Genomic DNA, 25259 nt, shown 5'->3' on the forward strand with positions numbered 1-25259 from the left:
ATGCCTGAGGTGCCACTGGCGCTCAAAACAGCTTCGCCGCGAGAAGTCATTCCAGAACCTGCACGATGCGGGACGGTTAGATTTGGTATTTTTGTGGATCATCCGATCGAAAGAACCGGAAACCCTTGTGTCGGCATGTGAATGTTATTTTGGTAAGCCAGCATGTTACAAAAAATAAATAGCATACATTTTGTTTATATCAATTTCATTATTTTTTCCCAGATCCTCGAGCCTAAAGCAAAAGTGCTTCACCTCCATGAAATAATATACGCTTATTGCTTTCTATCTGGTGCTAATGATAGGACCAAATCACTCGCACCCCACCTACTTTATGTTCAGCGAAACAACTAGGCCCCGTTCCCGTTTATTCCCGTATTGTCGAGCTTCTCCATCCTCGGCGGAAGACAGCCAAGCGCAGGATAATGGCTAGCCACACGCATTTTGTTCCAGTTTAACGAGTCAACTAGGTCCGGTTCCGTACCGCTAGGTAGTCCACAAACAATTGCATAACATCATTTTTTCAAAGATTTTTTTAAAATAAATCTGATAAAAATTGTACTTTGATTTTGATTTTTATGTTTTCAATTATTAGAAACAAAACAAAAACAAACAAACATAACCTATAAATCATTCTTGAATCCAAAATAAACTAAACAATAATAAAGCTCATTTATACTAAAGAACGATTTTTTTAAAGTTATACTATCTTGGTATTGTTGGATGAAATACGAGTTTGGGGTCAACCAGGCGAATAGCCATTTAGAATGACTTTTAACCTATTTAGAATAAATAAATTTCTGAGTGTAGTTTATTCTTCGGTGAGAAAGGGTGAGAAAAGCAATATGGGTCTGTTCAAATATTACGTAACGCGATAGGGGGTGGGGGGTTGTTGCATTTTTGTTACGATTTGTTACAGAAAATATGGGGGGTGGGGGTCCTTCGAAATATTGTTACGCGTAACGAGAGTGAAAAAAATATTTAAAATTTAAAAAGACAATTATTTTCTTTGAAATAGCATAAAATATACAATACGTAATAATTTATTGTACTGGGCCTCAAATTCTACCAAAGTAAGGTTTTTTTTTCAAAAAACAGCTTTTGTTACGCGTTATGCAGAGGGGTGGGGGTAGTTCAGAAAATTGTTACAGATTGTTACGAGGGGGTGGGGGGTTCCTGAAAACAACGTTTTTCGCGTTACGTAATATTTGAACAGGCCCTATATACGAATTTGGTTTCACAGTGTGACGTCACACGTATGTAGCCATGGCTGCGTTCTGATGAATTTCTTCCATATTTGACAGGTATCGGTGGTTTGTATATAAACAAAGGTTCATCCGCTTGCTGCGGGAGATAGGATGAACCACATGAACCTACCACCGATAAATGTCAAATTGAGTTCATTCGATTGAGTTTTTGAGGTTATGTTCATTTGATGTAAAACCTTATATTGTCGGCGTAGCACTAACTTAGAATTCGGAAGTCGGGACTTCCGAACCGAACTTTCTTCCGAAGTTTTATCTGTCAAACTAATTGATGCGTTGTTTAGCGCATCTTTAGGTGAATCCAACGCACTATTTCCGAAGTTGGGAAAGTTGCCTGTTTCTGGAGAAAAATCCAACTTCGGTATAAAAAGCGTTCTAACTTTGTTCCGGATAGACAATACCACAAAGTGTGCACACATGTGCCAAATCGAAGTCAAATCGAAGTAAGAAGATTTTTTTTCAGTGCATCCAGTGTATTCGAAGCTGAAGTTGACTACGTTGATGAAAAAAATAGAAAAAAATAAAACAAAGTTACGCCATCTTGGAAAGTTCGTATCAGTGCAGTTTGGTGAAAGCTCCGTAAATTTTCCGATTTTTTGCTGTTTTGCTGCCCAGAAATTAATCGAAAATTATGTAAGTTTTTCACTGTAAGATAGAGGAATAAAATGCACTAATTTGTTTCGATGGGAATTGCTCAGGAATCGCCGTGGAGGACGCGACTACGACGACCGTGGAGGCCGCGGTGGCGGAGGCTCATCAAATCTGATGCGTCGAAACGACCGTAATGGCGGACGGGTAGAAAAACGCTTCGACAAACAGGAGCGCAATGGGGAAAATCTGCGAGCCATACGGTGGGATCAGGTGAAGTTGGAACCATTCAAGAAGGATTTTTTTCAACCCGCTAGTAGCGTTTTGGAGCGGTCTAGGTCTGATGTGTGCCAATTTTTGGACAAGAACGAGATTACGATGATCGGTAAGAATGTTCCGGCTCCGATTCTGCAGTTCGCCGAGGGTGGTTTTCCGAATGTGTTTTTGGACGAGATGGGTCGCCAAGGTTTTCAGGAACCGACAAGCATCCAGGCCGTTGGCTGGTCGATTGCGATGAGCGGGCGCGATATGGTAGGAATTGCAAAAACAGGAAGTGGCAAAACCTTGGCCTACATTTTGCCTGCGTTGATCCATATCAGCAACCAACCGAGACTCTTACGCGGCGATGGGCCCATTGCACTCGTACTGGCCCCCACTCGTGAATTGGCCCAGCAGATCCAGCAAGTTTGTAATGATTTTGGTCGTCGTATGAGCATTATGAACACTTGTATTTTCGGGGGTGCTTCCAAGCATCCTCAAGCAGATGATTTGAGACGTGGGGTGGAGATCGTTATCGCAACCCCTGGACGGTTGATAGATTTCCTCGAAAGCGGAACTACCAATCTGAGACGTACCACATACTTGGTACTTGATGAGGCGGATCGGATGCTTGACATGGGCTTCGAGCCACAAATTAGAAAAATCATTTCTCAAATTCGACCGGACAGACAGGTTCTTATGTGGTCGGCTACCTGGCCGAAAGAAATTCGTAAGCTGGCTGAAGAGTTTCTGCGGGAGTACATTCAAATCAACATCGGGTCGCTCAATTTAGCGGCCAATGAGAACATTATGCAGGTCATCGAATGCTGCGAAGAGTACGAGAAGGAAAGTCGTCTCTTCAAATTGTTGAACGAACTGTCTCAGCAAGGGGACAGTAAGACGATTATTTTCGTCGAAACCAAACGCAAAGTCGATCAAATTTCAAACGTTATCAAGCGCAACGGATGGAGATGCGATGGAATCCACGGTGATAAAACGCAAAAGGATCGAGATTACGTACTAAATACGTTCCGACGGTTGCGCAGCGGTATTTTGGTCGCTACCGATGTAGCTTCTCGGGGTTTAGGTGAGATTTGACAGATCTGTTTTTATCGTTCGAGAGCTGATCGTTAACCGAGAGGTACGGCGAAATTCAATGTGTGGCCGAAAGCCACGGCGGCAGATGACGAAGGATAACTTTATGATTTTAAACGATTCTGGGATGGTTCCTTACCACCGTATGATGATGGGACAATTTTGAAATTTTGGTTGAAATCCGGTTTTATTCTATTCGGACAATATATTGAAAAAAACAATTTCTATTTCAATATATTTGATATTGTATAATAATGGCATTTGTCATATAATAATGATTACCTTTTATTTCAATAAAAAATATTAAATAATTTATTAATGATTTTCTGCCACTTGAAATAAGCTATTTCTATCTGTGGAAAAATCTTTGTGGCCTTCCTTAGCCATGCTGTTAGATTCATTCGCAGCTCCAAAGCAATACCTTGCTGAAAGTAACTGGGTTCAGTTTTGATTTTTTTTCAATTTTGCTGGCTATCAAAGTATTATCGTGTTAGCCTTATGATATACTTAGAAACCTCGCAGTTATTATCCGTGGTAGTGCTGAATGAACACTGCGAGGCGACAACGTATCTTGGCGATAGAAAAAGTCACTTCGAAAGGTCGATAACATGCAGCATGCCCTCGTCATTCTAAAGCTGTATGAAGGATTGGAAAAGTTCCTCAGCACACCCGCGAACATTGAATTTCACCTCAATTTGGCTGCGAGCGCTCTGAAAATCGGTTGAACTTAACACGCCGTGGTCAGTCGTCACATCATGCGGAGACGCGCGTTTCAGTAATTCAGTGAAGAGTAACAGAAAAGGGCCTATCAGTATCGCCACAACAGACGATACGACTCCACGACATATCCGATCATTGTTCTAACGCTTCTAGGCTTGCGGCAGTTTGTATCAGTATTCAATTCCTACCACACCTCACGGTCCGCTGTCCGAATGGCTGGCAATCAACCCATCCGGACTTTACTACGCAAAATTTCTGCGAGCAAATTATCTTTCTAGCCATCAGTTCTGTTAAGGGAGCTACCTAACTGAACTGCTTCTCGTTTTCACAGGACTGAACGATTATTGCTCTCTATGGAATTTAAAGCCTCCGGTTGCACCGTAGCTTGAAGGACACATGAAACATGGTCTCAGTTGCAAATCGAACTGATACCAACAGAGGATTTGAAACTCGTTCTGTTTGGATGTGACCCAAATGGATGTGAACGACCCCTGAGATGAATACTGGACATTACCTGCGCAACCCCGCCTAGAACTACGCCAACGTCACTTGCGTTAGCGAGTGTTGTTCCTCCTGTTGCACAGTTAGTACTATCAAACACACAAACTCGCTCAAACAGATTGGTTTGATCGTACATTGGGCTCGTATCGTTCGCAATTGGCCCAATGATATGCGGTCCCGTTCCCTTCCGTTTAAGTGCACTAAGAAAGGCATTGCATGTCAGTAGTTAAGCGTAGTGTACCAGCGTGCCTCGGGAAATAGCATCATCAGAGGCGCACATGCAGGTAAGTTTGGTTTTATTCTACGCTTTGTCATATTTACAGTGAGTTCAGGAGGATAACTGACATGTACCTTTTTTAGCTGCACTTTGTAGAATCTTCCGTGATTAGTCTCGAGTATCACTAACTAGATTTGTAACTCTGGTTGGAATATCTTATACTTTGAACGGCTAATAATGTGTGTGTTTTCAAATGACTGCGTACTAACTCGATACTGTCTGGAACAGATTTCACTCGTTGCAAAGGTGACGTTGAATTATTGATGTTGGCAGATAATCGTATAATCGAAACCGGAATATAGAAATTTGATACTTGTTTTTGTTGAGGATATTACATATTGACCAAATTGTTGGATGGAAAAGCAGTTTCAAAGTAAAGATTAATTTGATTTTTTGCTGAATTGGCACTCAAAAATCGGAATATAAAAAGATTATTATAAATCAAACATTGTAGAATAGCGACCGTCTATTTTTTTTCCAATTTTTAGGAAAATGAAGTGCATATTATTTAGCTTAATCTTCGATCTAGTTCGGCATTGCCAATGGGATTATCTGGATAACATCCCACGAAGTAATTCACTATTGGTGACAATCGCCTTCCATTATCTGGTGATGGTGATCGCTCAAAAGTTCTCACACTTCAGCTTGTCGTCTTTATTGTAGATTGGGCATATATGACCCGTTCCTTTCACTGAAAACTGTTAGGCTTCCCAGGTTATAACCATCAGTCTGTGCAGACAAGTGAACAGCTTTTCCATCTTGATGAGTGCAGCTCCGACACCATCCTTTCATTTAATTTATTAAGCACCCGTTTAAACAGATAACACTGAATCAACAATTTAACGCCACAATATACCTAAAGCATTGTATACGTTTTGGAAAAAAAAAATCTTTAAGAGTATCGCACTGCGGGAGCAACACAAATGCCATGGTTACAACTGCAGTATATATCAAAATCAAAACTTTTATCTATTATCTGTGCAGTGCACAGAAGCCAACCACGCAGTCTGCGGAGGGTCCGCAAATCGTCCTCCACTTGATCGATCCACCTTGCTCGTTGTGCACCTCGCCTTCTTATTCCCGTTGGATCGTTTTCGAGAACCATTTTCTACGGATTTCACCGACATTCTGGCTACGTGCCCGGCCCACTGCAGTCTTCCGATTTTCACGGTGTGAACGATGGATGGATGGATCTCCCAACAGCTGATGCAACTCGTGGTTCATTTGCCTCCTTCACGTGCCGTCTGCTATCTGCACTCCACCATAGATGGTACGCAGCACTTTCCTTTCGAAAACTCCCAGTGCGCGTTGGTCCTCCACGAGTATCGTCCAGGTGTCGTGTCCGTAGAGAACTACCGGTTTAATAAGCGTTCACCCATAAATCCTGCCACGAACTCTCTTGCGATTGGTGTTAGTCGGCGGCATACAATTTGGGAGAGTACCTTGTAGGCGGCGTTCAGCAATATGATTGGGCGGTAGTTGCTACAATCCAGATTATCGCCCTTTTTGTAGATGGGACACACGACACCTTCCATCCACTCCTGCGGCAAAACTTCCTCCTCCCAAATCTTAGTAATGACCCAGTGCAGCTCTCTAGCCAGTGTCACACCACCGTGTTTAAACAGCTCTCCTGGTAGTTGGTCAACTCCAGGGGCTTTGTTGTTTTTCAGCCGGCCGATCTTCTAGATTTCTTGGAGATTCTGAGCCGGAAGTCGTATGTCCTGCGCGCGTGTTCCTAGGTTCATTACCATGCCGCCACCGTTGTCTGCCACATCGCCATTAAGGTGCTCTTCGTAGGGCTGCCGCCACCTTTTGATCCCCTCATGCTCGTTCGTAAGAAAGTTTCCGTATACGCCCTTACACACATCGGGCTGTGGCCCTTACGTGAAGGGTTCCATTTCTCATAGAACTTTCGTGTGGCGATAATAAAAATTATTCTAGGTAATGTCTTGCTAGGTATTTTGTCACTATTCATAAATATAATTATTGGATGCTTGTTTTCAACGCTGCATACATTGAAGTTTCATTATTGGTACAAGTGTTTGATTACACTTTTCTCTATATCGATCAGCTGTTGTGAATCCTCTCAAAACTCTCACGTGTTTCAACTTCCTGAGTTGAAAAAATGTTTTTTCGGTATCATATTACCGATCAAAATACTTTTTGCAAACAATAATAGATCTAAATTATGATGAAGGTATTTGTCAAGTAATTTGACTTGAAATTATTCACATGAAATGAAGTTAAAAGTTTATCTAATGAAACATACGATCCATTGTATCTTTTGATTATTATATGAGAAAATGTTCGTACGATTGGTTTATTGCTTTTAATAGTTGAAGAAGTGCATGAATCTAGCGTAATGAAGCTGAAATATGTTTGATACACCTTTTTAAAGAAGCTGTGGTAAATATCTCTACAAATCGACGTATTATCGCTGGAATACCGTGTTGTCCCCTTATTCCGTTCACGCTATATAGAAAAACTATAAAAAATAGCCGTTTAATATTTTGAAGCTGCAATTTCGCTACATTGTGTCATTTTCTATATACAATTCAAATAAAATATGTTGGGTTGCATTCATAGACTTAGGTTCCCACAGTAGAGTAAAATTGACCAATTCTGTGGTCCCTTTTTTTGTATCTTTATGAAGGAGACTTTCAGCCCTAAGCTGGTCTCCGTACTCCCTAATTCCAATAATCTGAAATGGCATTGTTCCTAATTCCGTTCATTCGATGTTAACCAGGCATCATTTTTCTCACAAATTTATCTTTTCATTCTTTATTATTGCAAATCAAAAGCTTAAAATGTTATTTTCTTCCAAATTCAAAATATAATTAATGTTACTTCCTTAGTTTAGTAAAACATAATCTTTTGTTGCTCAGAGACGGCACTGTTTTTATAGTGGACTTTAAATTCGCCAAGAAATTTCCGGATAAAGCTTTAAAAACAAGAACGCAAAAATTAAATCGATTGTGCTTGAAACTGTCCGTGTTCTTCGGAAACTCTTTCTAAACATTGTCCAGCAATCACTTGATAACTCGTCATTAACCATCAACTGAAAAAACTGTATTTTCCCCGCATGAGTTGCAAACCGTTCCCATAACCTTTTCGTATGGAGTCGTAAACGGAATTTCTTTCGGTTTGGCTGCTTGCGGGATAGAATTTCTAAAGTTCACCATTTATATGGCTTCATGTACGTTGTACCTTTTCTTGCTCATAGGTTGTATTCTCTCGATCGGAATTTTCGAAATCCATCATCCAAACCCTAAGAGCGGAATAAGGAACGAGTATATTTAGATGTACCCTTATTCCGGTCGAGATATTTTTCACTTTTCAGCATTTTATATCGGTAAAATCAGACATCGATTTGGTTATACACTATATTGCCGTGAACCGCATATTTGTCCCATATGAATAGGAAACCCAGCAAAGATGGGACAGATATGCGATTCACGGCAGTATAGGGGAGGAGGTTCGGTTGTGGGCACCCTTTTGTCTTTGGTCTATAACTTTGGCCGTAGCTGACCTTATGCCGACATTTGTATACCAATGGAAAGCTGGACAAATAACCCTACTATTAGCGAAGAACTTATATTCATTTCGACGATTTGTAAAATTTGATTGTCTATTTCGTAAATTTAACATTTTTGGACATTTTAATTTTGTTGTGGGCACCCTTGAAAACTCGGCAGAAAATAAAGAAGAAAGAATCAAAACCTCCTAAATTTAAAGAAAAGGGATAATTTGGAAAAATATATTAAGCTTTTAGTGGAATGTATTAAACCATCTAAGACGAATTAAGTACTGTCCATTTAATTCCACCAGTTAATTTTCGTTATCTTTGCAGATACGTATTTCGACCACAACTGTGTGGTCGTCTTCAGTGTCTTGTACTTGACTCGACTTGTCTCACTGCTCCTCATAAGCAGGAGATTAAGGGTTTGATCCTTGGCCCTTTCCAATTTCCTATTAGATAATTTCGTTAATCATATAACTCAATCTCTTTGCAAATTAAATTTTCATTGCTAGCAAGTATGATTCTAAATATAGAATTGTTATAAAAAGTTGCCTGTTACTTAGTAGCAGTAAATAAAATGTAAAAATAGATTGGTATTCATTTGTACTCGCATACGAATGCTATATACGGTCGCTATACTCGTGCAGGCCTCATACAAGTAAGAATGTGTGAGGTTAATGTGCGGGTAGCGATGGTGTGGTAGACGTGTGCGTGGTATTAGAATCCATTAGCATTCAAATCCTAATTGTAAAAAAATGAATCCCATTAGATTTCACTTTAATACTTTCTCATTACTCTAGTACTTATAATTCTCATTCATATATTCCTATCCCATAGATCGCATCACTTACCAAAGTGAATCCAGATAATATATCCCTTCATACTAACACAATATCCTATCCTAAGACTATCGTGGAGATGCAGAGGTATACTCGGTCTCTAGTAGCAACGAGAGTTGAACTAATAATCCTTCCTTCCCTTGACAGGCCTGGTAGCGGGTCACTTTTTAGTGACTTGGTCACTTTTTTCGGCCTAGTCACTAAAAAGTCTCTTTTTTCGACCTCAAGTCACTAAAGTCACTTTTTCTCGCAAAAAGTCACTATTTTCAACTATTTTGAAACTATTGACCAAGATTATTTTATTAAGCTTTATGTATCCATCGGATGATGCTTTGTTCATGGCAGAAATGAAATTACGGATCTTGGAAAAATGATCGCTCAGAAACTTCGCCAGCCATTTAACTCGCTGCTCTTATTGGCATTTCACCAGTAGCTAATTGAAGGTGTTTTACGTCACAATTTATATTGGGAACGACCAGGGTAGATAACAAAAAATCCCTCTGTTTTGGCTTTTCTGGTCACCAAGAGTCGAAACGTCGGATGTTGTAGAATCACTCCGCTTTATAAATTCTATGACCAGAAAAGCCAAAACAGAGGGATTTTTTACGTCACAATTTATAAATTGGTATACAATCATGTAATCAGGTGACCTGTCGATTTCAATTTTTTTTAAACTCAATCTTTATACAGTAGGGGAAGGTGGGGAGACTTGACCCCTTGGTAGACATGCTTCTCCCCTGTTTTACCAAGACCTAAAGTAGTATTGTTATACCGTATTTTTATAATAGATCCTCTAGACAAATGATCGTTATGTGGCGAGTTATTTTTTTGATTAACAACCTTATTTACTGTGCTCCTAAAAATGTTTTTAGTGGCCACGCAAAATTTGAACAACTTCTCCCAATAATGACCAAATGCATTTCAAAATGATTTCACAACACAAATCCCTAAATATGCTGATTGATCTTCATTGATAAAAATGCCAACATACCATCACAAATTCAGGATTTTTGGATTTTGAATTGTTGCCTCAATTTGAGGAGACTTAATCCCTCATTAGTCATCTATATAAAAATTTGTCTAAAAAATTCAAGAAAATATAATTTGTTCTCATTTTTTTAATTGGACAGATCAGGGTGGCCACTCAATTTCCATTTTCGAATTCCCGGTTTTTTCCCGGTTTTCACGGTTCAAATTTTAAAATTTTCCCGGCTGTAGTGTATCAAGAAAAGAAATGATCGGAGGAATAGGGTTTTGCATTCATTTGAAAAATCTATCTGTGGAACAACCATGCTTGTTTTACGTCCTATTTCTGATCATGTAATTTAAATTTATTATCAAAATATATGGAATTGGAATATATTCCAATACATCTCAAATAAATCAAAGAAGAAAAACAATATGGTAATGAGCAGTGATGGGAAATGTCAAAAAAATGTCATGGGGTTGCTATTACTAATTTGCTAATAACTTTTTTTAAAAGTTATGTACAATTCGGATTTTTTTTATGAACATGTAATGCTCAAAGGATCCTACAAGTTTGCCAAACAGGTCATTCTTCTAAATACACAGTATGAGGCACGATAACGAATTTAAAAAAATGTCACGGAATGTCATGACATTAATGTCATTTGACACTAATTCGGCTCTCACGGCGCCAATTTCAGTTTTAGAGCAATGACCTGTTAAAAAAGTTTTAGTATCCTTTGAAGGCTTTATATTCATATAAAACATACGATTGTTAATTACTTGTGAAAAAAGTTATTAACAAATTAGTCCCATGACATCGATATGACATTTCCCGTCATATTACTAATGAGTTTATCCACTTCTTTTTATTAGCATTTTTACATTCCCCACTGGGACATTATTAGACTAACACGATGATACTGTTTGCCCAGAGTAATCGAAAACAAGTTCCAACTCGAAAATTTCCAAGTCTGGCACCCGGAATCGAACCCACCCAAGTAACCACCAAGCATTAATTAATGCATGTAATCAATCGCAGATCAGCATATTAAATGCTAATTGCATTAGATCAGTTTTACCGATGTAAAGATGCATTTATTCATCGCCTGTCAAGCAACGATACACTAGTTCAGCGTTACGAATGCAGCGATGCATTACATATGTTTTATTTCAACATGTCAAAGTAATAAGGCATTATTTCGGTCGTAAAAGGGCCTTTTTCCACTTTAAGTCAACTTTAATGGCTGTATTATTTGCAAGCATATATAGCTTCATGGTTACTTGGGCAGCCACCTTCAAATGGTCTGGCTTTGTAGCCTCGAATTTTACCGTACGACTAATAAAGACCACGGTAATGTGTTAATAAAGCACTCAATAAGCATTTTCCGCTGTGACACTTTTTATAGAGGCAGGCTTGACGTTCACAAGGCACAAGGCTCAATACGCAGAAAGCCATGGGTTCAATTCCAGATTGTTTACATCTTTACCGTTCAACTTGACCATTCTAATAGTAACTGTTAAATGGTAAATTAATTAAGAGCATTTCTGCATCCATTCTATCTCTTTTAGCACATTGGCAACCCGTTAACCAAGACAAAGATCTGCCAATAGAACCTTAACATTCTACGTGATTTTTTGGGAGAAGCATCAATTATTTTTCAATGTAATATTTCATTTGAAAAACAAACGAATACATTGTTGATAGAACTGTGATCAAAAAATCGAAATTTACCAAGCAAAGTATTTTTCCAGAAACAAAAATAAAATGTAGCTTTCTCCAGAAAAATAACAACATTTAAAGAAAAACAAAAAAGGCAAGCATGAAAGGTGCATTTATTCAATTACAAAAATAATTCGACCCTAGGATTCAAACAAAATGCAAATAATAATATAATATTATAATAATTATCCAGAAAGATTGATTCAAGAAATAGCATAGCAAAGCATTGCAAAGCATGCTCTTGCACAAATCGTAGATGGAGTTGCAGAGATAAACATACACCAGTTCCGGGTGGGTTTTAGTCGATTAGAACCTTTAGCGTTAATGAAACTATGAGTTAACCCCATGAAAAAAATCACAAAAAATCAAAGAAAATTTAAAGGGTATTTAAAAAGCTGTAAAAAATCAGATCAACCGGAATATTTACAAATACCAACCGTGTAGAAAAAATATTGGGTGTATCCACTGTCATTATAGATCTTGCCACGGTCTTAAGAAATAGACAAGAATTCAGTTAGATAGTTTTTCTTAAGTCTGTCGAAACAAAACTTTAAAATTTTCAGCGTCAACAAATTCCCGGTTTTCCCGGTTCAGTGGCCACCCTGACAGATGTAATGAAGGGTTTGCTCTTAAAAAAATATTTATTGAGTAGATATCATAGAAAGGAGATCAAGTCTCCCCAATTTTGAAGACTGCATGCGCTGTCGAATTCCATAGCAAAAATCGTTCATGAATCCGCAGCAAGTCAGAAAATCTGTGTATTTTGTAGGAAAACTATTTAAAAGTTCAGAGAGCATGGTCCTCGTTACAAGCAGAAGGTCAAGCGTTCTATCCCAGGCTCATTGTACATGAATCTTCGTAATTCTTGTTTCGTTTTCTACCAAAACGATCCGTACTGTTGTTCCTGTCGCACTAAAAATTCCAAAAACTTCCGTGGCACCAGTGACAAATCGTAGAATTCTCTGCATCTTTCTAAAGTAGGTGTTCAGCTAATCCAATGATCGTAATTTTCACTCATTTTCAAGAGAAGAGAATGCTCATTCAGGCGGATTTTCGCCGAGAAATCATTTTTGGGAAAGAAAAACAGGTGTTATTAGTGATAGCCATATTTCGCTCACTTCCAGCAGCGTAGTTTTGAGTAGTCCTGCTTCTGACTGATATACTGATATTGAGTAAAATTTCCGTGGGGTTAAAAGAAAGGGGAATACAATTTTACTTGGTCGTTTCTCTTCTGAGTTTGTTCTAAGAGATAAAAGTTGTGAGTGAAAGATGTTTTCCGCCACAAATTATGGGAAAATTATTCTCCTTCGACCCAAAAACGCTTGATTTCGTCTCATCGAACTTACAACTGAAATTGGAAGTCACTATTTGGTCACTTTTTTGCAACTGAAAGTCACTATTTGGTCCCTTTTTTCGTCAGCTTTGGTCACTAAAGTCACTATTTTCAGTGGCTTCGGTCGCTACCAGCCCTGCCTTGATAACCGTAAGGACGTGGCCGGCGCCGTAATTGACTTAGTAAAATGCATTGAATTTCCGAAATTTGCACATTGAGAATGATAGCTAAACCCAAGCTCCATTCAATTGGTTCCCTGTGCAATTTCGCAAGTTCTAGTCAATCACGGAGTAGCAACTACGAATTGTACGGTTATCCTGCTCAGTAAGGAGGATATTTAAAACAATCATGCAAGAAAATATTAACATTGCAATTTAGGTAAATGGATTTCACAGGGATTGAATCCTAAAGAGAAAGAGCAAGTCTCACTTATCATCTCTGTATACACATACGATATGTAGCATACCGCGAGAAACTTTTTTCGCAAGCTGTCATGATAGAGAACTGATTCGGGATGGTATACCCCATGATAAATTTCTTTTAGAAAGCTCCAAATGTGGGGAGCACTTGCTCTGATGATGCATTTCAACTTGTTCTACACAGCTGTGCAGTAACCAACACGAAAGGAGCGAAGTCAAAGCGAAAATCATCATTTTTCGGTGGGGGCTGCCTATCCGATTCTGTTTTTCTCGCACTTGTATACCAGAGTCTATTATATAGAGTTGCGCAAAGAGGATCCTCTTACACTTATTCTGAACGATCTTCTTGTTATTCTGTTTGCAACTTTCATTTTTGTTCAACCCTTAAAGTGACTTCACGGGAGTGTTCATTGCTAAAGCTTTTTAACTCAATAACAAAGTCACCCACAGAGTGCAAACACGTGAGTTTCTTGTTGCTACTTTATTGGGGGTGTAGGGGTGATCGGGGCAATATGGGCCACCTAAGGAAATCGTTCCGAAAAGCGCTGAAAAGCTCAAAAAGCATCGTTCAAATGTAGTTGACTTATACTAGAGAATGTTACCTTTCATATTTCGTCGATGAATGACGAAAAATGCGTTTGGAAATTGTTGGAATGCACTTTTGAAAATGTATTGATTTCAATGTGTGTTCCCGACTATACGGGGCAATATGACCCACCATTTGGGGCAGTATGGGCCACCCTTCCAAAACCTTTATTTAGGCGAAAAAAGTATCGTAATAAAGAAGAATATGATATTCCTACAACAGTTGAGAGTATTCCATATCAAATAAAATGAAAAAAATGCACAACAGCGGACTGAACTGATTTGCCACTCTTCACCGTTTGAACAACCACATTTCAATTGGTCAATGGTCATTTTTTCTGTTTCTATCGCAGTAATGCGCTGTTGTATTTTTATCGTAATAAATCTTACATACATGATAATATTCTTGTATTTGAATACTGAAATTTGAACTTATTCGCATTTTAAGGCCAGATATCTTGTTCTATGCAGGTATGCCCATATTGCCCCATAGAGACTGGTTTTGGGAAAAAAAAGTTTTATGATAAATTCAGATTTGTATCAATATAAACATGTGTGCACAATATTCAATTTTAATATATCTTTTGATTGTGGTGTATTTTTGACCTGTATTTTAATCAGTTTTGTGTCAAAACCTTATTTATAAACTTGAAATCTTATAATAATTTTGCCTATGCAGTGAAAATTTACATTTTCAAGTATATTTTCATGTTTGAATTGAATTTTAATGCGGTTTTCACGTTGATGCATATGTGGAGCATCCTCTTAAAGATCATATAACTTTTACATGATAAAACTTGTCAATAAGCTCAAAATGAGGGTGGCTCATATTGCCCCGTATGTTCATATTGCCCCTACTGCCCCTATTGAAGTTTTTTGAAGCTGTTTCTAGAACAAATCTAATACATTTCAATTCATGCGTTTTAATTCGCCATAATAATCATTAGGCGATAACAATACTTTCGCCTTACCAACAAGCATTTGTTTACTTTGCTCGATAGGTAGACGGTTTGACAGTTCAATAGGTAGATTTGGCTTCACTCTTTGCGTAACTCTATATATATAATAGACTCTGTTGTATACAAGTTTGATAAATGTTATCATGGCTTGTTATGATTCGGAACAGTTTTTGCCTCTCTTTAATCGTTGTTCGTTATCTAATCTATATAATCTTAACTGGGCATTTACCGTGAAGTACCCTAATTTCGCGCACTTAAGATCTGACAAAGTAAAAAGGCTCATTAAAAAACATGTAATGGCCATTTGGAAACATTTGCTACTGCATCACGTAGTAGAAGGATTCTAGGTTCTCAAAAAAATGTTACTTGCAAATTTTGCTGCTATTTAAAAAAAATGGAGTATGAATCCAAGACCGTTGTATGCTCCTTATTTCGCGCAAGAAAATAGGATAGTTCCTAATTTTGCGTAAAAATGTTCCTAACTTCGCTCATGTTTGGAATTGAATATCGTTATTGGTTTGATGAAATATAATCAATTAACCAATAGAAGCATGCATCCATTGTTCAAAATATGCAGATAACGGTATCGGACAGCCGTCAGTGACCCATTCTTTAGTCGAAATGGTATGTGCCTATATTTCGATCCTGGAGCTTTGCTTAGATTTTACTTCATGCATTTTAGTTGACACAAGTCATAATTCCTAAAATATCCTTTTCTTCTGAAATATAAACCATATTTTAAGAAAAAAGGCATTGTATGAGCAATGTTTAGCTGGTGTAAAAACAGTTTTCCGGGACGTCATGAAAGAAAGTCTTAAATTCCGCTATCTCTTACATGAGACATCTTCAAATATGTGTTTTATACAAAACATCTTCAATATTATATACATTATTGAAAAAGCTGCTGTAGTTTTATCTTAAGTTTAGCATCATTTTAAACATAGCACATTTTAGCATCATTTTATACATCGGATTTGATAGCTATTGCAGGCACTGATCAATAAGATTTTTCAAGTCAACATTAGTCGATGTCGGTGGTTATCCGCCTGAAAATTAGATAAAAAGCGTATGGGAATGAACTCTTCTTCAGTGTAAAGCTGTCCTGAGTATTGTTTTGCTTTTGTTTCATTAGAATGTTGCAAATGAAACTACGCAACAACAATAAACGAAATTAGGCACCATAATTACTCTCATATACCTAATTTCGCGCACAAAGCAAAAGTCTTAATAAACACAAAATACATAAAATTTCACATTTTTCAATAGTAATGACGAGTAAACATATCCAACAGAGCCTAATGGATACAAATATTTCTTAAAAAAAGGCCAGTTTTATACAGTAAAATCATTTGTTTACTTGAGTCATGTTCTTCGTCTCTGTGCTAACCACAAGCAAATATGGCGGTCGATTGGAAGACCAAATTGAAATAATTTTATTCGGTGTACTAAACCAAGTTGGTCTTCAAATTTTTTCGTGAAAAACATTCAACAACAATGATATTTTATAATCCTCCAGATTTTTCAATTTTGACTGGCACCTAAAAATTGAAAAAAATAAATGATTTTATAATGCGCGAAGTTAGGGCGCGCGCGAAATTAGGGCACATCACGGTATAAAAATATCAAAAATAATCTTTCACTGGGCATTTCGTTGTCATGAATACAATTTGATGGTTACATCTTTCATTACATACAAGATCCGGCTTTATACAATACATCGTTATCTTGTGTCATATTACCGTCATCTGACTAACGAAAATAACTGAATAATAATGGCTTTGACAAAGTGTTCTATTATTGGAAATCAAATTTTATTTATGTGATCTCAAATTTACATAGGGTAAAATGCCGAACAGTGGACCCCCTAGTAGCGGAATTTTGCTCTTCCTGTCATAAGAAGTAGAAATTTTCAACATTGTAATCTCGCGTGACATCTAAGTTGTGCGATACACACATAAAACAGTCAAATACACGACGATATTCGACGAATTTAACATTTCAAAGTTAGACTGAATTTGCCTTATAGTAGACCACCAATTGCTTCCCTGTAACCGACACTTCATTTATTTGATTTTCATGTTCCATTTCGGGATGTTATTCTTCCCTATTATAGACCCCTCAAAATGTTCCTATAATGGACACTTTCGTATTTTTTTCATGAATCTATTTTTACTTTCCATTCTAATGCATGTAATTAAATCTCGCTTAACTTTTCAAAAGGACCTAAGTAACATTTTTTTCTTAAATTAATTTGAATACCACAATCAACAGAAAAACATGAAAGCTTTCGATTGTATTACTCAAATTAATTCATGAAAAAAATGTTACTTAGGTCCTTTTGAAAAGTTAAACGAGAAATCATCAAGTGTAAGGTATGCTCTGCCGATGGAATTTCAAGCAAAAATGTTTATATTATGCTGTAATAATGCAAATGTGGATGGAGGGTCCACTGTTGGTTAGGGGACCGCTATTGGTCATTATACCCTATATTGATAAACAAAAGCCTTTGCCAATAAAAAACAAAATCTGCAAAAGTTGCAGTTAAAAAAACAGATTTCGACAATTCATTAACGTGAAAAATAACGCAGCCGTTAACGTTGAACTAACGGAGAGCGTCGTTACCGTTGATTGACGTTTTTCGTTAATTAACGTTATTAACAACCATGATTACAACGCATTCTCCTTCTCCGATCTGGGTCTACCTTTCAAGGAGTGTTAGCCAAATTCTTCATAGCTTAGAAGCAGAATGATACTTTTTTGCAACATCGCACGGAAAAGGCCCTTGCGATGCTATTGGTGGCACTCTCAAACGAATGGCAAAACGAGCAAGTCTTGCCAAAAAAGATGTTTTAGTTACAAGATAAAGTTTGTCGCTTCGTCGCTGTCCGGAACATCTTTTGCCGGGGACGATAGGGGAGCTAAATGTCAAAGGAAAATCCATACGATTTGACAGCTTGATACCCAACATGTTCCGGATAGCAAAACAAAGGGAACCGAAGCGACAATCTTTATCTAGTAACTAAAATATATTTTCTTGCCAAAGGTTATGGAAATACTATTAAGACTCTTCGGGAGTTGTACGAATGGGCAGTCACACAACCAGACAAAAATATCACTAAATTACATTTCTGTTATTTATCGTATGAGCAATACTCAACAATGGCTGAAGAGTTTGATGAACTTTAAAAAAAGCTAAAACTATAACTGGCACACAAAAGTTTCATTCTTTTATACCAATCGCTCATAATAAAATCCTGGCTAAAAAATATTCCTACTCAGATGAAGACCCAAAAGTTTTCAAATTGTTCGTGTAAATTAACAAATGAATGAGCATTCAAGTAGAAATAAAATTGAAGAAAAAAATAAAAAAGGGGAAAAAGTTTGTATTATAAAAATGCGAAAAAGCTATACCAATTTTAATCTTTACATTCATTGATTTATTTTCTCAGTGAACGAAACACTCTTTTATGTTTCAGATTTTACAGTTTAGACAAATTCACAATAGTCCATCAAACATCACAATTTTGTAGATCTGGTCATTTGTGTGTAACATTGATATAAGAAATCTAGGAAAATATACGCCCTTTTCAAATGTTGGTCCACATTAATCCACAGATTATGCTAAATTGCTTCCTAAACAAATTTGTATACGTCCAAAATGTGTCGTTGGTTAATGATAGGCTGCTGAACCTATATTTGGCGCTTTAGACGATCCCCACCAGTGCGTAAATAAAGCCAAAATAGCAACCTCTATCATGACGCGAACTCGCACCGGTCGTTGGTACACGGGTTTGGGAAATGTAAACGCAACCTTCGGTGAATAGCGAGTTGGCAAATTTGGCGACCCGCTCCAACCGTTGCCAAACCATCACACGGAAATATGAAGTAACCCATAAATAAAAAATCTGCCGTCTGCTGAAAAATTGTTCGGGTACTCATCATCAAAACCATTGTGATGGAGGTCAGTTTAGTTTGGATTTCAACTGATTGGCGGCGCTAGTGCATATGAAATAACCTGATAGGTTAGATATCTCGAACTCTGGAATTTTTAGAATATTGGCGTCTTCTACAAAGTTGTTCGAGTGGTCAAAACCATCATGACGAAAACAAGTTTAATTTGAAATACAACCGCTTGGCGGCGCTAGTGAATTGGAAATAACCTAAAAGGTTAGATATTTCGATAGTTGAAATCTTAAGAATATTGCCGTCTTCTACACAATTGTTCGGATGATTAAAACCATCATGACGCAAGCAAGTTTAGTTAATAATACAACCGCTTGGCGGCGCTAGTGTATTGGAAATAACCTGAAACGTCAGGTATCTCAAAATATGTAATTTTTACAATATTGCCGCCTTCTACAAAGTTGTTCGGGTGGTCAAAACAAGAGATATTTTAGTTGCTAGATAAAGATTGTCGCTTCGGTTCCCTTTGTTCTGCTGTCCGGAACATGTTGGGTGCCAAGCTGACAAATCGTATGGATTTTCCTTCTTTGACATTTAGCTCCCCTATCCTCACCAGCAAAAGATGTTCCGGACAGCGACGACAGCGACAATCTTTGTCTGGTAACTAAAATATCTTTTGTCAAAACCATTATGATCAACGCAGGTTTAGATTAAGATATAACCGCTTGGTGGCGCTAGTGTAAAAGAAATAACTAGCAGGTTAGATATTTCGAAAACTGAAATTTTTAGGATATTGTCGTATTCCACAAAGTTGTTCGGGTGGTGAAAACCGTCATGATGCAAGCAAGTTTAGTTTTAAACACAATCGCTTAGCGGCGCTAGTGTATGAGAAATAAACTGATAGGTTAAATATCTTGTAACTTGCCATAAGACGAGTTCGTACAATACCATTTAATTCCACCACTTGGTTGTACCTTTGACAGATACTACAGTAAGACCACAGACAAACAGACGTAACACTTGAGAAAATATCATCGACCATGACTTTAACGGCCAGTTTGAATTTGATTGATTACACGTTTCACAACTAGAGGCGCTAGCATCGTAATCCTTCGAGTTTGACATTTCACTCTAGCGCCTTCTGGTGACAATGTCATACGAAACATTGTTTCGTGCAACATGCTCGCAAGATGGTGGTAGAGGAGTTGAGCGATGGATTTTTTAGAAAATTATTCAAGCTGTTACGTCTGTTTGTCTGTGGTAAGACCATCTTCAGTGTCTCGTACTTGACTCGATTCTACTCAACTCGAGCGCCAATGAGTATTGCGGTTTCAAACTAAACTTCTGGTTTTGACTACCCTTTTAAATCTTACATAATAACCAACCTAACAGATAATTCGGATAACTTTGTAGAAGATGGCCACTTTCTAACTCTAACGGATTTAGAAATATTTAACCTAACAGGTTATATCTCATACACTAGCGCCGCTATGCGTATGAATTCCAAACTAAACTAGTCTCTATCATTAATGTTATGGCTACCCGAACAACTTTGTAGAAGACAAAATCTTTCTAAGTCTTAAAGATCTCGAGATATCCACCTCACTAAATTATTGCATATAAGCTAGCGCCACCTAGCAGATGTGTGTCTAGCTAATCTGATAATCACAAAGTGCATTACGCACATATTTATATTACAAAAGTTGGAGCGCGTTCTGAAAGATTTGAAAGTAAATAATATTTTTTTCCTGATTTTATTTATTTCCGTGTTTGCCTCAATAGCAACCGGATATTCACCACCGGTGCGAAGCATGGTTGCACTTCAACAACCTTGATAGAAACAACCGGTGCGAGAACAAGTGCATAAATAAAATATGAACGCATTTCGTTCCTATACTAGACACTCATTTGGATACACATCGGTGGGGATCGTCTTAGGCATAAAACACGCTAATATGTTTTCTCTCATTATGGACATGAAAAAAGTTTTTGTTAGAAAAACTTTTTTCCTCAAATATGTCACAGGAACATTATTCCCGAAAAAGTTGTATAATTGAAATACCTATCTGCAGAAAAATTTCATCGATTTCTGAGATGAGTTTTTTTTTTGTAATTTCGATTTTAATTCCTAATACTATTTTTTTTCAGTGTAGAAATCGGTTTTTTATTTTTTAGATATTTTTCCAAAAGGCTTCTGGTCATACAACACTTTTTTGTAAGTCTTGTCATTTTAGAGTAACATCGATTTAAAAAAAAAATCAAAGGAAAAAAATAGGCCCTCATCAAATGTTACTCTTGACAATTTTTGAAAAAAACTAAGTGTAAAGTGGCTTAGAAATACCATATCTTTATGCCCACCAAGTTTTATTCGATTCTGAGATGGTGCTGCCAACCGCTGGTCGAGCTGGCGCGAAATTCGTCATACCCTTTGTCATCAACAGAGTTTGTTACTGACGAACGCACCTTATAACAAGCCTTTATCAGAACCTGAACACAATGAGACAAGAATCGTTTGCCTTGCATGCTCTGATATTTCCGAGAATAAGACGCTATTTTTGAAATCAGAGTTAGATTCTCAAATATTTCCATGAAAGCAGAAACTACGATAACATAGAACCGAAATTTGCTGTAGAGATAATGCAAAATAGCGGAATGAAAAGTTAGCAAGAAAATTGTTCAATCAAAGGTAATTGCCTATTTCCGGGGATTAAACCACCCGACTTGGACGTTAATTTACAATGTTATGAAAACTCATATGTGAATATGTACATTATGTGGAAGATATTGATTTGGAAAATGTATTGGAGGTAACCACTTTCCCTTCGATGGGACTCGAACCCGTGACCCTACAGTACGCTAGACTGGTGCTTCAACCAACTAAGCTACGAAGGACCTCCGTCGGCCTTCGCAACCTAGCGGCTACTGAACGAGCTCGAGATTCCCAAATTGGACGCATAGTCAAATCACTCGCAATCCATTTCTCAAGCCAATACTTCCACATGTGTATTGTACACGTCCACATTAGAGGAGCGTGAGTATTTAGAATGTCTGGCGGCTATACACATTCTTCATCAGCAACGGTACTGATCAAGTGAGGTTGTGTAAGCTATTTGCCAGTCGGTCGTCAAGCTCAGACCCGACCGCATTGCGTAGGCAAGAGCACGCAACTCAAGTTCAGTTCAATCAAAGGTAATTGCCTATTTCCGGGGATTAAACCACCCGACTTGGACGTTAATTTACAATGTTATGAAAAAGAAGAAAATTGTCTTCTTTTATGTCGCGGACAAAATTTTCGTATCCTTGTCATTATTCCCTGCAAATGATGAACAACATTACGCTCTTTCTAAACTGGATATCTTTACAGCTGACTAAATTTAAATAAAGCAAATAGTATATGCATACTTTTATACATTTTATTAAACTAGATTGTTTTTTCATTCTCGATTCATAAGGCAACTTATTTCCGTTAATAGATACCCTTCACATAAGTCAATGTACATAATTTTAGAACGAAAAATGTTTAGATAATTCTGTGTCCCATTGTCAAACATCTAATACAGTGGAAAAATTAGTTATAGTTATTATGATTTTCTCAACTGATGTATTTATATCGCTTAGTACAACACTATAAAAATTTATTTGAAAGAGATCTACACGATCATTGAATAACAAAATGTTTTCTTAAACTTATTAGAGCGTAAGTCTAGATCGCATACGAAATAATGCCAAAGTAGGATAAAAGCTAAACTTCGCCTCGATATCATAAAGTTACCTAACAGAACAAGTATCACCTGCGGGAAACATCTGTCGTGGAAATGTAGGCCTCTAATCTGTTCCAATTTGCTTGCTGCTGAGACTGACTGAAGCGGATTAGTTTTAACTTATTTTCAAACTGTAGAAAGGAAAATCACACATGTGACGATCCTGATCGAAATTATTTTCATTTTAGTTCGTTAACTCTAGTGGTAGGTACTTGTTATCCTATCTGTTTTCGCTTTCAATAGAATTGCATGCAAACAAATTTGATACTAATTAAAATATTTTTCATCGCCATCAGATGTCGACGATGTTAAGTACGTCATCAATTTTGATTTCCCGAACAACACGGAGGATTATATTCATCGCATTGGGCGCACTGGTCGTTCCACCAACAAAGGCACATCGTACACGTTCTTCACACCCGGCAACGCTTCCAAGGCCGGAGATTTAGTCGCAGTTTTAAGGGAAGCAAATCAGGTAAACTATTTCCATACCTATGTCGATAAGAATTATTATTTCTAAATATTCGATTTTTTGCAGTATGTTAATCCGGAATTGGAGCAATATGCCCGAAGTGGTGGTCGCAACCGTGGCGGTAACCGTGGACGTTTTGGCGGCGGTGGTGGACGCCAGATGAGAAATGACGGTAAAGGCCGCCGCGGTGACGATTATCGTAGTGGCAATGGAGACGATCGCGGTCCAAAGTTCGGTCGTCGTGATGATTATGGAAGTGGAAACCGTAATGATTTCGGTTCCAGAAATGGCTTCGGAGGAGATCGCGATGGTCAACGAGGCGGCGGATTCGGTGGAAACAAGGACCGAGATGGTGGCTTCAAATCGAACGGTTATAACAACTCCAATGATCGCGGAGGATATGGCTCCCGTGATGGTCAAAAGGGTGGATCTGGTTTTGGCTCGAATTCCGACAGATCTGGAGGGTATGGCAACAATAGCGATTCTCGATCATCTGGATCTCGTCAAAATCAGCAGAATGGATCAAGTGGTGGTGGATTCAGTGAAGCAAGTACTGTATCATTGCCGAATTTCAGCAAACCACCACCATCGTTCTCAGCGCCATCTACAGGAGGTTTTACTGCCCCACCTCCATCACGGCGCCCTGAAGAAAGACAGCGACCACCACTTGCCAGCACTATTGGCAGTTCATTTGGATCTATGAGTGGCGCTAGTACCACGTCTAGCTACCAGAGCAGCAACAATCAATATTCGTCGAGCCAGTCCCGTCCTTATGGATCTCGTCCTAGCGTTCCATCAGCAGTTGGTAGTGGCATGTAAAAGCACATTCTTCTTAGTTGGAATAACTAAACAGTAGAGAAATAAGTTGTTGTACTGACATCAGTATCAATCTTTTAATCATAATGCCACAATCACGCAAGACAACTCAATTTAGGCACTTAGTTTTTAAGTTTATAAATATATACATCATCTAATTGTGAATCAAATCATTCAACAGAGTTCAACACTTGGAAATATTTTACAAATAAGGTAAATCGTGTATCAAGCTGTATGTTTATTTTTATTTTACTGAAAACTGACATAATAAATCATGAAACTTAAATTCAGTGCTTGTCATTTTATTACTAGATGAACAATCCTTATTTTTGCGTTGCTCAAAAACCAAGTTTAACAATTGGTCGGGGTTCTGCCAAAACACATCAAGCGCCAACAAAAAATCACCCATTTTTCTGTCCAAACTTTCGTTTAGCGGATTTAATTGATCGCAAATCGTATCGAATATCCCCCAACCTCATAACTGAGGATATCATACATCAAATACCTATACGTATGAGTTGATATGAAATGATTCCCGTGTTTCTTGTGCGAACAAAATATGTATTACAAGTCAGTCAAAAAGTCGCTTGGTGCGGTTTGGCAGAACCCCGACCAATTGGAAATCGGTCGTTTGGGTTTGAGAATAGGTAAATATTAGCTGTCCCTCATTGTCCTGCATAGCAGTGGTGGAAATCTGTGAACCTTGCTTACAAAACGAGAAGTAGGCAATGCAAAATACTCGCGAATACTTGTTTTGTCTTTTTCTTGCCTACCTACTACTCGCAGAGAAAACAGAAAAACGAACTAATTTCTGGTCAAAATTCTCAAAGATCAACCAGAATATTTCCTGATAAAATTGTTTTATAAACATCAGAAGGAGCGAATGTAAAACTGAAACATTTCCATTGACAAAAACATTATCCTCTTCTTGTGTCCGACTATGTTATGGAGTATCGAGAAAACGATTTATTAAGACCTTCGCCACCTACGTACATGAGGTAGATTATATGATGCTTTAATTTACTGTCATTCTCTCTACATGACTAGTATCGACCAATGACTTTAAAAGCACATCATCAAATGAAAGTTCACAAAATGTTTTTAAAACATTCCCTACAGAATCTTGTTTGGGGATGATGCCGATGCTGTGGAGTGTTGTCAAAGGTCCACAAAGATAGTATTCGGCGTTTTATTTCAACAAGCCTTTGAATATCTAGTTTTTGGTTGTAGGTTAAACATCATTGATGATTATTTGTGGATCG

General features: G+C 37.8%; 1 protein-coding gene across 1 annotated transcript; it reads left to right on the plus strand.

The window, feature by feature from the left end:
• Positions 1-1739: 1739 nt before the first annotated feature.
• On the plus strand, positions 1740-24283 carry LOC134211128 (uncharacterized). Its single transcript, XM_062687759.1, has 4 exons — positions 1740-1895; positions 1961-3195; positions 23006-23184; positions 23248-24283. Coding segments are annotated over exons 1-4 (2169 nt in total). The 5' UTR covers positions 1740-1893; the 3' UTR covers positions 24001-24283.
• Positions 24284-25259: the final 976 nt, after the last annotated feature.

This window comes from Armigeres subalbatus, chromosome 2, assembly GCF_024139115.2.
Source record: "Armigeres subalbatus isolate Guangzhou_Male chromosome 2, GZ_Asu_2, whole genome shotgun sequence".
Taxonomy (NCBI): Eukaryota; Metazoa; Arthropoda; class Insecta; order Diptera; family Culicidae; genus Armigeres; species Armigeres subalbatus.

Coding starts and splice junctions, on each gene's coding strand:
- LOC134211128 (XM_062687759.1), top strand. Junction 3,196..23,005: donor TGTAGCTTCTCGGGGTTTAG/GTGAGATTTGAC, acceptor CATCGCCATCAG/ATGTCGACGATGTTAAGTAC. Junction 23,185..23,247: donor TTTTAAGGGAAGCAAATCAG/GTAAACTATTTC, acceptor GATTTTTTGCAG/TATGTTAATCCGGAATTGGA.